Genomic DNA, 15,015 nt, shown 5'->3' with positions numbered 1-15,015 from the left:
ATTCTACATTTCATATTAACATCTAGTGGATATCTTCCAAGTTCACCAAATATCATAGCATTTGGAGTTGATTTTTTTAGTTTGAAAACAATTTTATAAAAACGCAATTGAAGTTTAGTAGCAAGTTCACAGGAACCAAAACCCCATACTTCACATCCATACAATAAAATTGGAGCAATCATTTTATCGAACAGGTCAACTTGTATGTCAAAATACACGGCCTGATTATCTCACGCAGTCTCAACATGACGAATAACACATAGACAGAAACATGATCATCACTTACTTGAATCTAGCTATCAGCAGGTTGAGCAACAAGACATTAGAAGCGATGACGTAGAGAGCTACCATCAGTGGCACTAAATACTTTCCATAGGGTGAAGGGCACAGACCGTCTTTCTGACACTCATCTGAAAACATAACCATTAATGATACAATGACAGGGTGACCTCCAGACAATGCAACCCACACAAATGCTAATTTATCTTCTACATCTGTTGACCGAATTACTTTATATTTCATTTACATTAATTTCAGTTTGTGCAAGACCCACCCAAAATTTTGCCATGTTTTAGATCAAACTGAATATAGTCTAACATTTGTGCAACTCTCCAAAGCGTTCCCAAATCATTCAGGTATTTGTTCAACTGCACCCGTACGCTTATGAGGGAAGTTCGCGACAACTCCCGAAGTTTTGAGTGACATCGGAAGTACTTGCCTCACTTTCGTATGCATGGTCCGGAAGAAGGGCTTACTTCGAAGCAATGCGAGGAAGTAACTGAGGATAGTTTGCGACTACTTCCAAAGTTTTGGGCGACATCGGAAGTACATCCTCACTTTCGCATGCATGGGACAGAAAAAGAGCTTACTTTGGAAGCAAACGAGGAAGTAAGTGAGGCTAATTGTACTACAGCGAGACCCAGGAGTAAACACGCTACTTCCAAAGTTTCTCAGTGCAAAATGGCAGGGCTTTTCTTCGGTTTTTCATATCAAACCAAGCTAACGCAAATGAAAGTCCCAAAGAAAGAAAATAGAAGGAAAAGTCGTATCTCGTGCGAGCATTTTGTGCAAATTTCCCTAAATACACACCTCAGTTACCAGCTTTGACTTTTGTTCGTTCTGGGTCACTAGCCACCACTCTTTCATTCCCGCTTACACGAGGGAGTGTTTCTATGTAAATGGGCGTCGTTGTGTGCATGTGTGGGTGTGTGAGAGTGTGCGTGTGTGTGTGGGCGTGTGTGAGAGAGTTTGTGTATGTGTGTATGTGTGTGTGTGTGTGTGTGAGTGTCTGTTTGTATAAGAGAGAAAGAGAGAGAGAAAGAGAGAGAGAGAAAGAGAGAGGGTGGGTGGGTGGGAGTGTGTTTGTGCGTGTGCGTAAGTGTATGTGTGTGTATGTGTGTTTGTTTGTAAAGGTGTGTATGTCCGTCTGTCTATATGTGCGTATGGGGGTGTGTTTTGTGTGCATGAAGTGTGTGTGTATTTTTGTACGTGTGTAACTTGAGATATGTGTGTGTGTGTATGTGTGTGTGTGTGTTCGTGTGTGTGTGTGTGTGTGTGTGTTTGTGTGTGTGTGTGTGTTTGTGTGTGTGTGTGTGTTTGAGAGGGAGAGAGAGAGAGAGGGGGAGAGAGAGAGAGAGAGAGAGAGAGAGAGAGAGAGAGAGAGAGAGAGAGAGAGAGAGAGAGAGAGAGAGAGTACATAAGTATACATCACAATTATACCAATAACAATCGCTATAACTTCTTAATTAAATTTAGACTTAAATTATCTATAATGAATGGGGCATACTGCACTCAAATTCGTTTTGCCCCAAGTCGGCCAGTTGAAATAATATATTCCTGGACTTTATCAAAAACAGATTCATTTAATTCTTTTGACAAACTTGCATCACCAAATAAGAGTGTTGATATCGTAATGTGATCAGTGGGGAGAGTACCTATTGTTCTGGTTCGGTCTCTATCGTATTGAGGGCAATCTAAAAGAAAGTGTTTTACGTCTTCTGATGCGTGGCCACAGGCACACGCTGGATTATTGCTCAAGTGCCTATCGACTAGGTGCTGATTTAAATCGGTCATGCCTAACCTTAGTTTACTGTGAATCACTTGGACCTGTCGTTCTCCAATATAAAAATACGGTGGCACAACTGGATCGTTAGCAGTTAAATATCTTTTAAATTGGCTTATGGATTCGATAAGTTTGATTTCATCAGGCAAGGCATTCCATAGATGTGTTGTTGATGGGAACAACGATGATTTATACAATTCTGTTTTGTACGGTGGAATCTTGCGTTCTAATGGGCGTCTCCTGTGATACGGGTTTTCCGCAGATACGAGAGGTGGGAGTTGAGCACTTAAATAAGGGGGAACTTTGTTATGAACAATTTTATGAAATAATATTAATTTATGGCGTTTGCGTCGTTCAGAAAGTGTAGTAAGACCCGATTCTTGATATAATTTTCGGTGACTTGTTCCTCGAACTGTTCCAATAATAATTCGTATTGCCTCTAAGCGAAGACCTTCTAATTCATCTGCCAATCCGGTAGTGCAATTGTCCCATACAACGTCTGCGTAATCAATACTTGGCAAAATGAATGATTTATACATGTTTTCTAGGGATTTTCTGCTTAATATATATGTCACGATTTAGTGACATGAATCGGGAAAATGTCACTGTGTCGGGTGCCTGTCTCAAATGGCGACAGAAAGCGCCTGTGCGTGAGTCTGGGCAACGGCAGATTTTTGCTAACCATGCATAGCCGAGCACGGGAATTTTGCATTGCACGGATTTCACGGGGTTGATTTCTGCTGTCAGGGACACAAGGGATCAAGTTCCAGGAATGACATCCTGTGTTTCTACTGTAACAAGCGGGGCCACGTCAAAAAGGACTGCCATAAGCAACAGGCTGACCAGAAGGGCGTACATTTTGTTGGCAGTGAAGAGTTCAGGGACGTCACGAGCACTTGTACTATTCCGCAACTCTGCGTTCCGTGCTCCAGGAAACACTTCCAGCCGCATTTCAACGTCTACGTCAACGGAGTGAAGGGCGAAGGTCTGCGAGACACTGGGGCAGACATGATAGTGGTTCGGGCGAGTCTAGTTCCGGCTATGGCCTACACAGGAGACAGTATCAGAGTGAGAATGGCCGAAGCATCTCACGCTTACGACTTGAACACAGCCGTGATCAAGGTCTTAACACCGTTGTTCACGGGGACCATTGTGGCCATCGTCATGGACGATCCTCCATACGACCTGCTCATCGGGAACCGTGTTCAGTTTGTGGACAGCGTCACTAGGGAGGTTCCCGTTTATCGGTCTCCCGACGTCATTTCAGTGCTCACGCGGGCACAGGCGGAGCGAGAGGACAAATCTCTCAAACCCCTACCTGCCGCACGAGCTGCCCTGGGGAACGTGACCCCCGCGCTTCTCGCAAAGGCTCAGGAGTCTGACCCGACATTAGCGACTCCTCGGGAGCACGCGAAGTCGGGAAAGGTGAAGCTGAGCGGGAAGCATGGGAAGTCAAAGTTCCTCAGGGAGAAGAGGTTGCTCTACCGTGAGTTCAGCAACAGAGAAGGAGCCTTCAAACAGGTTGTCGTGCCTCGCGAGTTTCGTGAGGGTGTCATGGCAACGGCACACGACTCAATTCTTGGAGGTCATCTTGGCACCAAGAAGACCACGGACCGTGTGTGGCGCCACTTCTATTGGCCAGGCATCTGTACGGATATCCGACGTTTCTGTGCGTCATGCGACAAGTGCCAGAAGGTGGTTGCCAAAGGAAGGGTGAGGAAGGTCCCCTTAGAAAAGATGCCGCTCATCGACGAACCCTTTCGTCGGGTGGCAGTTGACATCATCGGGCCCATCTTGCCTGCGTCTGAGGACGGAAACAGATACATCTTGACCATGGTGGACTACGCCACCCGATACCCAGAGGCCATCCCTCTGAAATCGATCGAAGCTACGCGAGTAGCTGAAGCACTGGTCACCATGTGGTCCCGGCTGGGAATTCCATCAGAAGTTCTCACCGACAGAGGCACTCAGTTCAGGGGAGGAGTGATGGCAGAGGCAGCACGACTGCTATCGCTTGAGCAGCACTTTACCACTCCTTACCATGCTCAGTGCAACGGACTGGTGGAAAGGTTCAATGGTACCTTGAAAACCATGCTGAGGAAGCTAGCTCAGGAGAAACCACGCACATGGGATAGGTACATCCCAGCACTGCTTTTTGCTTACCGCGAGGTTCCTTAGGAGAGCTTGGGTTTTTCCCCATTTGAGCTGTTGTACGGCAGACAGGTACGCGGTCCCATGGCTATCCTGCGTCAGGCTTGGACGGACAAAGAAGCTGACGAGGAGGTGCAAACGACAGCGACCTACATCGTGGAACTCAGGAACAGGATTGAGGAGACCTGCAAACTGGCTCAAGAGAACCTGGGAAGAGCAGCACAGCGTTACGCGCGAGGATTCGACCGCAAGGCACGGCCGCGCAGCTTCAAGATTGGAGAACGAGTGTTGCTACTTCTACCTGTCAAACACAACAAGCTACAACTTCAGTGGCAAGGACCTTTTGAGGTGACAGCGAAGGTGGGCCAGAACGACTACCGAATTGTGATGAACGGGAAAGCACGCCTGTACCACGCCAACCTGCTGCGCGCCTACATAGAAAGGACTGCCTATGGGGAGAAGGACAAAGACAAGAGGAACAAAGACAAGAAGACAGAGAAGGTTGCAGTCATCAGGGGTGAAACGAGGGGTTGCTCGTTCCAGAGGACGACCTTTCTGTCTGGAAACAGACCATCAACCTCTGCAATACCTTCAGGTTGCAAGGTTGGCAAACGCCAGACTTATGCGCTGGGCGTTGATTCTCCAACCGTACCAATTCACGGTACGCGTCATTCCGGGCGCCAACAATGTTGGAGCTGACTTTCTCTCTCGGGCTGTAGAGGAGAACATGACTGGGAGCGAAACCGAGGTTTCGTCTTGAAGAGGGGAGGTGTGTCACGATTTAGTGACATGAATCGGGAAAATGTCACTGTGTCGGGTGCCTGTCTCGAATTGCGACAGAAAGCGCCTGTGCGTGAGTCTGGGCTACGGCAGATTTTTGCTAACCATGCATAGCCGAGCACGGGAATTTTGTATTGCACGGATTTCACGGGGTTGAGTTCTGCTGTCGAGGCAGAATTGTTGATAACTGAACTGGGGGTGACAAGGTGAGTCACGTGTTTTTGTCAAGGTTGTCTGTGTGAGGACAAGTATCTAGACACTCGAACACTCAGCGCTGGGGAGGACGGTCGTGTCTTATATTTCCTGCGAGCTTTGATTTCTGCATTGATTTCAACGCGCCGCTCTGCATGTACAGGAGGGGCTCCAGGAAACTTCAGTTGAGACCACCTTCTCTCTTTTTACATGCGGTCTGACGGACGGGTCGTCAATTTCTCTTCGCCGTGCGGGGATGGTTCTTCACCGCATAAAGTATTCGGCAAGAGGGTGAATGGGGTATCGCTGTTGACGAACAGAGGCCATTCAAAGGAGGAAGCGGTTTTCGCTTCCATGAGAGTGCTACATTCATAGGCTTTTGAGGTAATAAATCATTATTTAACGCTGTTTACGAGTCTGTGTTTGTGGAGTGAAATACTCTCTGTTGTTCTTTCCAGGTTAGCGCATAATTTGCTCTTTGTGACGCTAAAATATTAATCTGCATATGGTTTTTGCAGATATGGAGAGAAGGAAGGAAATGGCTGATTTGTTGTAAGAGTTCTAAGAGCCTTTCTATCTTCCTTTGCTGCCTGTCTGCGGGACGCTGTTGTCTGCGGGACGCTGTTATCTGCGGGACACGGTTACAACAAGATCGTCCGTGGAGTGATTTAACCAGCTAACCGGCTAACCAGCTAACCAGCGACTGGGTGTGGCGCCTGATGTCTCCGCTGTTCCCTGCTTCGTCACCACGCTAACCAGCACTTCATTCGACGGAGCAGTTGTGGAGACTATGAGCTAACATACGGGCCGCCCACTCAGTGGCAGAAAAAAAGCTAAGTTGCACCATGTCTTTGCACCCTGTTTACCACCGTTGTCATCTTTTATATTTGTGATTATGCTCGAGTGGTGACAACGTGGGGTGTGTGACACCTGCATAAATTAGCACTTTTAGGCAGATCAGATATATATTTTCCTAGCTATACCAGGGATCAGCGTGATACTATATAATTTTCTATATTCTAACTGGCATTTTGTCAGTGACCACTGTTTTTACGTTTTAAACGTAAAAGAACATTTTGAGTGAAGTCTCGAGGGAGGTGGCGAGTTATTACATAAACAGGCGTCTGAAACTTATACTTTTGTTGTTTCTATTTAATTGTATGACTGCGAGAGTGGATCGTGGTGTGGTTAGTTAGTTAGAAGTAACTAACCGTTTCATAATCACCTTATGTGATATAGTGAAACGTGACACTATATTTATATGAGCGCAGACAAGAAATCAATAAGCGGCATTTGGCTACGATAGATTTTGTTTGGGACTCCCATTTACAATTATTTTGAACGATTACACCTAGGTGCTTCTTTTCTACATCTTGTAATGTGTTATCGCCAAACTTTGATTCAGTAAAATCCGGATTCTGTTGTCTGCCTAAATTTAGTAATTCGGTTTTCGTTTGATTGAAAAGAACTTTCCACTTTTTTGCCCATTTAAAAATGTTACTCAGGTCTGAATTTAGAATCTCGGCTCTGAGAACAGGATTTTCAATTGATAAATACATACTTGTGTCATCAGCGAATAATTTAATAACAGATTCAATATTTTCACTATATCGTTAATATAAACGAGGAACAACGTAGGGCCTAATACTGATCCTTGTGGGATTCCTGCTGAGACGGGTAAATATGTTGACTTATTTCCTTTTAAAACAACTGCCTGTTTACGCCCAGAGAGGTAATCTTGGAACCAGATTAAGAGCCGTCCACGTATTCCGATTGCTTCCAGTTTCCTAATGAGGCCCTTGTGCCATACTTTATCAAACGCTTTAGATATGTCAAAAAATACGGCTTGAGTAGGAATATTATTGTCTAGAGATTTACACAAGTCATTATACAAAGAAATTAACTGGTAGGTGGTGGAATCTTTTGGTGTGAATCCAGACTGGTAAGGCGTGAGAATGCTGTTGAGAGTTAAGTATTCAAATACTCGTGACTGGACACATTTTTCAAACACCTTTCCGATACAGCTTAGGAGAGAAATGGGTCGATAGTTTGAACAATCAGTTTTATCTCCTTTTTTAAAAATCGGTGATACATGGGCTTTTTTCCATTCCATTGGAAACATGCCTTCCTGGAGAGATCTGTTAAACAAGACGGTTAAAGCTTCTGAGATGTGCCTGGCACTAGATATCAACATTCTGTTGTGCACCTGGTCGGGACCAGCGGCTTTTGTTTTATCAAGGTTTATTAAAACTGTTTCTACTTCCTGAGTACGTAGGATCACATCGTCTAAAACACTATCTAATCTGTCAACGTCAGGAACGTTGTCATCATCATCTGGTAATTTTGACTGTTCAACAAAGAAATTGTTGAAGAGTGTTGCTTTTTATATTTAGTCAAGTTTTGACTAAATATTTTAACGTAGAGGGGGGAATCGAGACGAGGGTCGTGGTGTATGTGTGTGTGTGTGTGTGTCTGTGCGTGTGTGTAGAGCGATTCAGACCAAACTGCTGGACCGATCTTTATGAAATTTGACATGAGAGTTCCTGGGTATGAAATCCCCGAACGTTTTTTTCATTTTTTTGATAAATGTCTTTGATGACGTCATATCCGGCTTTTCGTGAAAGTTGAGGCGGCACTGTCACGCCCTCATTTTTCAACCAAATTGGTTCAAATTTTGGTCAAGTAATCTTCGACGAAGCCCGGGGTTCGGTATTGCATTTCAGCTTGGTGGCTTAAAAATTAATTAATGACTTTGGTCATTAAAAATCGGAAAATTGTAAAAAAAAATAAAAAATTATAAAACGATCCAAATTTACGTTTATCTTATTCTCCATCATTTGCTGATTCCAAAAACATATAAATATGTTATATTCGGATTAAAAACAAGCTCTGAAAATTAAATATATAACAATTATTATCAAAATTAAATTGTCCAAATCAATTTAAAAACACTTTCATCTTATTCCTTGTCGGTTCCTGATTCCAAAAACATATAGATATGATATGTTTGGATTAAAAACACGCTCAGAAAGTTAAAACAAAGAGAGGTACAGAAAAGCGTGCTATCCTTCTTAGCGCAACTACTACCCCGCTCTTCTTGTCAATTTCACTGCCTTTGCCATGAGCGGTGGACTGACGATGCTACGAGTATACGGTCTTGCTGAAAAATGGCAGCTACTTGACTAAATATTGTATTTTCGCCTTACGCGACTTGTTCTTCATTTCCATAATGTGTTACACCATCAAATATTAAGAGTGGAATTGCGTCAGCGTTTGAACCTCTTTTCGCCAAGAACGATTTAACTAATTTCCACCAACTTTTTGTCCCGAAATTATTCCAGTCTGATACTCGACCGTCAATTTCTTTTAGATATTCTAATTTCCGGATTCGTATAGCATCTGTGTAGTCGTTGCAGAAGCAGACAATGGTAGGGAGTCCCACAGAGAAATTCCAAAATGGCGGCCACAGCCGTGAATTTCTTTTACTTTTCTCTGAAGATTTAAAACACACCCCTGACTCTCTTCCCACACTGTGTTAAGAAAATTTTCTTCCCGACGCTTCCGTCATCTGCTTCAGGGGAAATTCAAAGAGGTTGGTGAAGCTATTTATCTCTATAAATGAAGTATTACGAAGTGTTGCACATCGAGATAGGTCAGGTTAGTTCTGTTAGTGTCTATACTTAATGCCAATGGGTTTTTCGGGTTTGTATTTCGCGTATTTTACCCGTGAATCGGCCGAATGACGGACCCGTCGCTGCACAGCTGCAAAGTTTGTCGCTTCGAGCGCAAAATCGTGAGGAAAACGCGTCTTGTAAGTAATGCTAATACATTCTACCAAAACCTAAACATGTCTGCACCAATCCTGCCAAGTGTCGTAGTTGTAGTCCCCCGCAAACAGCTGTAATCGTAAGAAGAATGTGATCATTCCTGCAGATTTGTGTGTCGTGCACCCGATTTGACCGAATTTTAGCGTGTCGTACACCCGCTGTGACGTTTTTCACGTCGTGACGTCCACCCGATGCTCACGTTCTGTGTCGTCTCTCCGATCGTGCACTTACCTTTTGCACATGACCTTTCTCACTTGTTACATTGTGTCATCCCCCATACATAAACACGAATTACATGTATAGCTTTGTTCTTTTGTATTCTGACTGGCATGGAGTCATTTTCAGACACAGTCATGGAGATGACAATAGCCGGATCTTACCTGCTAATGGCTTATTGTTTAAGACTTCAAAATATTAGCAAAGATCACTTAGGCAGTGTTACAAAGGGTTGTTTGGCAAAAGCTCACATTCGCACGGAATCGACGTGATGATTTCTTTGAAAAACAGGTGCTATTTGTGGCCACATTTCTAAGTGATCTTTGCTAAAATTGTTTTAGTCTTAAACGCTTTGGCGAATAATTCTAACTAAATTGTGTTGTTGAGAAATGAATTTCCTCCAAAAATGTCTTTACCTTGTTAAAAAACATATGCATTTTTACGATTTTTGTAGCATGTTGAAGAGACACGTTTGCCTGCAATCACGACTCGCTTGACCCCTACCCTGTATAACACAATTTATGAACAAGTAAAAAATAAAAACGATTAAATACTATGTATTGATCGTAGAGCCAGTAAAATATCCTCTACGAATCTGTTTTTCATTTTGATTTATCTTATCTGGTTCATATTTTACGACAAGTTGAAAATGATGAAAAATCACTCGGAAGACTGGGCGCGAATGAGTTGTGTTTCTTTCGCCGGGGACTGTACACGCAAGCACAAGACTAAGTGCGCACGGAAAAGATCCTGTAATCCATGTCAGAGTTCGGTGGGTTATATGAACACGAAAATATCCTCTGAAAGCGGCGTATGGCTGCCTAAATGGCGGGGAAAAACGGCCATACACGTAAAAACCCACTAGTGCAAAAACACGAGTGTATGTGTCAGTTTTAGCCCATGAACGCAGAAGAAGAAGAGAAGTATGGCGCTGAAGTACAGTATAATTTAGTAATATCTCGATGTCTTTTAGACTATGATCCGCACTGGGTTTTGTAGCACGAATTACCTGATCTGTCGGTACATCTCATTGAATGTGTAATGTCTGTTAAACAAAAAGGAGACCCCTCAAAGATGAGGGGGTGACTGGAAGCTTTATTCATGCTTCAATAAAATACCATAATAAAAATAATACAAAATGTCGCGCTTGAAATGAGATTAAAAGACATGTACATATTTTCACTGAGGATTTGCTGCGCGCATAATAAACATCCCACAGTTGCGCATAAATATCAAAACATAGTATACTCCACAACAGCAGGATGGATAATCCTGTCTTGGCCCAATTGTCCAAATCCACTTCACTCACTCTACCTTTAAAGTCCCTTTAGTGCGCTGTCACAGATTAAAATGTCTCTTTTACGTTTTGACAGCGCACTGCCTCTGTGCGATTGCGGAAGCAATCCGATCACCAGGGATGGCAATGTAAGCTAGGCAAGCGTATGAGCGCCAGTCTCCAATCTGGCGAATTGTCTCTATCGGAAGACCGACTTGATAAGCCCAGGAAGCACCCCCTCTGCGGAAACTGTGCCCGGCGTACTGCTTGGGATCAACACCTGCCTGCTGCAGGCACTGCTTAACTTTTGACACGAAGGACAAGGGGGGAGAAGGGGGGGGGGGTTGCCGGACGAGGCCACGAAGGCGGGGCCGTCGGACGGGGCGTGGGGGGGGGGGGGGGGGGGGGCCTGAAAGCTTGGAAGATCGCAGCGACCGGGCAGGGCAGAGCAGAGGGCATCCTCCTGAAAGTCAGAGTCAAAGTGCGATTTTTGAACTGAATAACCTTGGACCAACTAATGGTGATGCGCACAGCGTCTGGGTAGAACACACAGTCTTGTCTTCTCAAGTGTTTGGTAATCCATACAGACAGTCCCTAGACATCAATTAATAATCTACAAATAAAATAAAACAAGGTAAAACATGACTGTCAAAAAGGGGGGTGACTAGCAGTTTCAGTTACCAGACACGAGCAATTTACGTAAGCGTTCGTGACCTCCCGACTCGTGAAGGCGGGAGACTGCGTCCGCAACGACGTTCCTGGCGCCGGGGTAGTATACCGCCTTCAGCCGGAAGTTGTAAGTGGCCGACGCCCAGAAGACCCTGCGCAAGGACTGCATGACGAAGCTGTCTCTGCTGGAGCCCTTGTTGATGATGGCCACCGCCGCCTGGTTGTCGGAGTGGACGAACACCTTCTTGCCCGCCCACAGGTGAGACCAGCGAGTGACCGCCGGTTCGAGGGCGAGCACCTCCTTGTAGTTGATGTGCAAAGAGGCCGCGCGAGGCCAGTGGGTCTGCCAGTGCGTGTAGACCCAATCGCCCTGGTTGAACGCCCCCGCCGCCTCTGTGCAAGCGTCGATGCTGATGGGCGTGGCTGGTCGGCAGTCGACTAGTGGCATGGTACCGTTGAAGGTTCGCAAGAACCTAAGCCACCAGTCGATGTCGATGCGCATCTCTTTGGTGACTCTGGAGCGATGCCACGGGCAGCGCAGCGTAGCGATGCGATCGAGGAGCCGCCGAAGGTGAAAGCGGCCCCCGTAGATGCACTGAGAAGCCCAGTTTAGCTTCCCAGCTAGGCTCTGGAGCTGGCGTTTGGAGACCTTGGTGCTGGAGAAGACGCCCTGCAGATCTTGCGTTTGTGTGCGCACTCGCGTGAGTTTGGCAGCGAACTGACGCAGTGGGCACAGGCCTGTGTTCACAGCGACACGCGCACGTGAACTTGCTGATTCACTCAGCGTAGCGACAGCCGTGGGAGCTAAAGGCCTAAATACAGGCGACGTTAATCCCCAGTAGTTTAAAATACATTTCTGCGAAATTCCTATTTAACGATAGCTTTAATACACTTAGTCACCTGGTGTTCTTCTTTGATCGCGATATGTTTGCAGAATTCATTTCTGTGTTACAATTTTGGTCTGTTCTGTTTCATCTTCATGCTTGTGTGTTTATTGATGGTATTGTTATAATGCTGAATTAATTTCCCGACGATTTTTGAAATTTAAAGTGTGACTGATGACTTGAAATGACTTTTATGGCGCTGAATTGTTTATTGTTCTTAATTGCTTCTCATAACTAATGATCTGACTTTTTGGCGCTAAATACCTGATGTTATATCTAAATGTTTCTTTGTTCTGTTCTGCAATTGTATTTGTTACATTTCATTGATTAGACATTTTCTGTTTTGCTGTGACAGGTTTCTTTTGAACATCTGCTGTTTGTGTCATTATTGCATTGCTGGGGATTTTGTCATGCTGGATACTTAACCTTAATTGCACCGCAACAAGGATAACAGATATTGTGTGTGTGGGGGTTCACCTACCCAGTGTTGTATTGTAATAAATGTTTTAGTTTTAAAATTATTAAGGATTTGTGATTTTAGTTATTGTCGTCATAACTGATGTCTGATACATATATAATTTTTACTGATACTTCTATACTGTTTATCTTACGCATATGTACAATTGATGGTTAAACACGTTTTGTTAAGGAGGAGCATGCTTGTGCGTGTGTGCTGTTGTGGGTTTTGTGTGGGGAATGTATGCGGGCGTGCGTGAGCGTGTGTGTGACTGAGATTGCAAGCGATGTTTGGAAGGGCGTGTATGGATTGATTGATTGTACTCTGGCCAAAACATGTCCCTAGTGTACTGCACATGGTTGAAATAAAGTCTTATGTCTTATGTCTTATGTATGAGAGAGAGAGAGAGAGAGAGAGAAAGAGAGAGAGAGAAAAGGAGAGAGAGAGAGAGAGAGAGAGAGAGAGAGAGAGAGAGAGAGAGAGAGAGAGAGAGAGAGAGAGAGAGAGAGATTCACATACACACATAAACATACATACATATGTACATACATACATACATACATACATACATACATAGGGCCTACATACTACATAGGCCTACATACATACATACATACATACACACATGGATACATACACACTTACATACACATAGTGTGTTATGTAATCGCAGAAATACAGGTTAAGGAAGAAACACACACTTTTTCAGTCAGGCAGACTGAAATATAACGCATAACTGCAAACTTGTGCTGTAGTCGGTGTTTTCTTGTCTGGAAGTAACATTATTATCGTTCAATGTGTGAAAATATGCTAACATGTGAGGTTACAAATGTTTTCAAAGATTGACATTGTGGAAAAATAATACATTTTATAGTTTTTAATTTAAATTGATTATTTTCCATAATATTGATTTGAGCTTAATTTGTAAAGTTTTGATTATACGGCATCAAAAGTATGACAGCTGAATTGTACACAAAGAGATCTTAAATTTGATATATTGTATGACATATTTACCTGTACAACCACTGAAGATTTGCTTATTCGCGTTTCTTAAATTTCGTGTGATGACGTCCATATAGCCTACAATTGCAATCGGCTATAAAACCCTTTTTATTGCATTTATTGGTTCAACTTTGATACATTTGTGTTTGCTGCAATCTGTTTTATAAAATAAAACCGAAAAGGTCATTTCTTATGGGTTTTTTTAATTTGTCGCCCTGTACACGAACTTCCCAGTTGTGAAAAAGCGCATATTTGCCTGACTTTACAGTCCAATACCTCCAAATATATAATTCTAACAGGCTTCAAACTTTGCACAGCGTTTTTATAAGTACGTTTACATTTAAAACCTAAATTATAAGAACATTGCTTGATTTTGAAGCTGTTTACAGCACTCTAAAAATAGCCTTATGTGGTCTGTTCACGCTTACGACAGTGGGCCTCCCTAGCAATGGCAGGTCTACCTTGTTCGATCTATTGTTTTGGTCGACCACTGTGGCTCACATGTGTTCACCCTTGCAAATTGCTAATGAGCTTGACTACCTCAGCTAAAATGGTGTATAGTATGGTGTAACACGTAACCACTCCTACAACTCTTGTGGTTACCAAAACCTGGCGTTTCTTTGAGAGAAAAGCCGTAATTGCGCCAATGAAGTTGGGAAAGTATTTACTGCACTACCTCTTACTGCAAAACCTATCTAAACATAAATAATGAAGATGGTTCCACAAAGGGCTGGCGAAATGGAGCAAGTGCATTTTTAAAAGTGTTTTTTTCATTATTACAAATTCAAATTGAGGCGCATTTCCCCTGTAAGTTTTGACTTTGTAGAACCCTTAGATAAGAAGATTGAAAAAAGATCTCAATTGATACACTTTGTTAAAGTACATTAATGTCATAGTAAAATGCAGCAAGTCCACAGGTGACCCAACACGTGACCATGTTAGCATGGAACCATCTCAGACATTACTTTTTTTTCATTATTATGTATGCTTGCGTACAAATCATAACGTCGTAAAATACGTGAAAAAATGCTGCAATGACGGTTTAACAAATAATGTTTTTATAATGAAAATTTGTTCTCTTTCATTCGGTGTTTTATTTTAAACACACACACACACACACACACACACACACACACACACACACACACACACACACACACACACACACATACACACACACACAACGACCCTCGTCTCGATTCCCCCTCTATGTTAGTCAAAACTTGACTAAATGTAAAAAGAATAAAAAAGGTTTGATTTTACTTGTTGCGGAGATATTGATGAATAAGGAATAGTGAAGATTTGCACTCTGAATATTGTTATTTTACAGAGTAAACACACACGTTCGTCTCTGGCATTTATAAAGTCCCAACTGTGCATGGCTAGGGTCCCACGCATCGCATCTTAGGTGGTTACAGTCTGATCTTGCAGACAACAGACAAGAAATAATCACCCATACACCCTGAAGCGATACACTTTGTCTGACTCACCTTGCTGTA

At 43.4% G+C, this 15,015-nt stretch overlaps 1 protein-coding gene across 1 annotated transcript; it reads left to right on the top strand.

The window, feature by feature from the left end:
- The first annotated feature begins 2,291 nt into the window (after positions 1–2,291).
- Positions 2,292–5,741, top strand: LOC138951429 (uncharacterized). Its single transcript, XM_070323035.1, has 5 exons — positions 2,292–2,333; positions 2,810–3,775; positions 3,872–4,231; positions 4,544–4,730; positions 5,704–5,741. Exons 1-5 carry the CDS (start codon positions 2,292–2,294, stop codon positions 5,739–5,741), a joined length of 1,593 nt encoding a protein of 530 aa, XP_070179136.1.
- Positions 5,742–15,015: the final 9,274 nt, after the last annotated feature.

Source organism: Littorina saxatilis, linkage group LG16 (assembly GCF_037325665.1).
Source record: "Littorina saxatilis isolate snail1 linkage group LG16, US_GU_Lsax_2.0, whole genome shotgun sequence".
Classification (NCBI taxonomy): Eukaryota; Metazoa; Mollusca; class Gastropoda; order Littorinimorpha; family Littorinidae; genus Littorina; species Littorina saxatilis.
This window is presented reverse-complemented; position numbering and strand designations above follow the sequence as displayed.

Bases quoted from the DNA above. Each gene is read 5' to 3' on its own strand.
- LOC138951429 (XM_070323035.1), top strand. From the start codon at position 2,292: ATGGGCGTCTCCTGTGATACGGGTTTTCCGCAGATACGAGAG. The intron at 2,334-2,809 runs GTGGGAGTTGAG...TTCTGCTGTCAG, and splicing joins GTTTTCCGCAGATACGAGAG to GGACACAAGGGATCAAGTTC. The intron at 4,731-5,703 runs GTGAAACGAGGG...TGGTTTTTGCAG, and splicing joins GAAGGTTGCAGTCATCAGGG to ATATGGAGAGAAGGAAGGAA.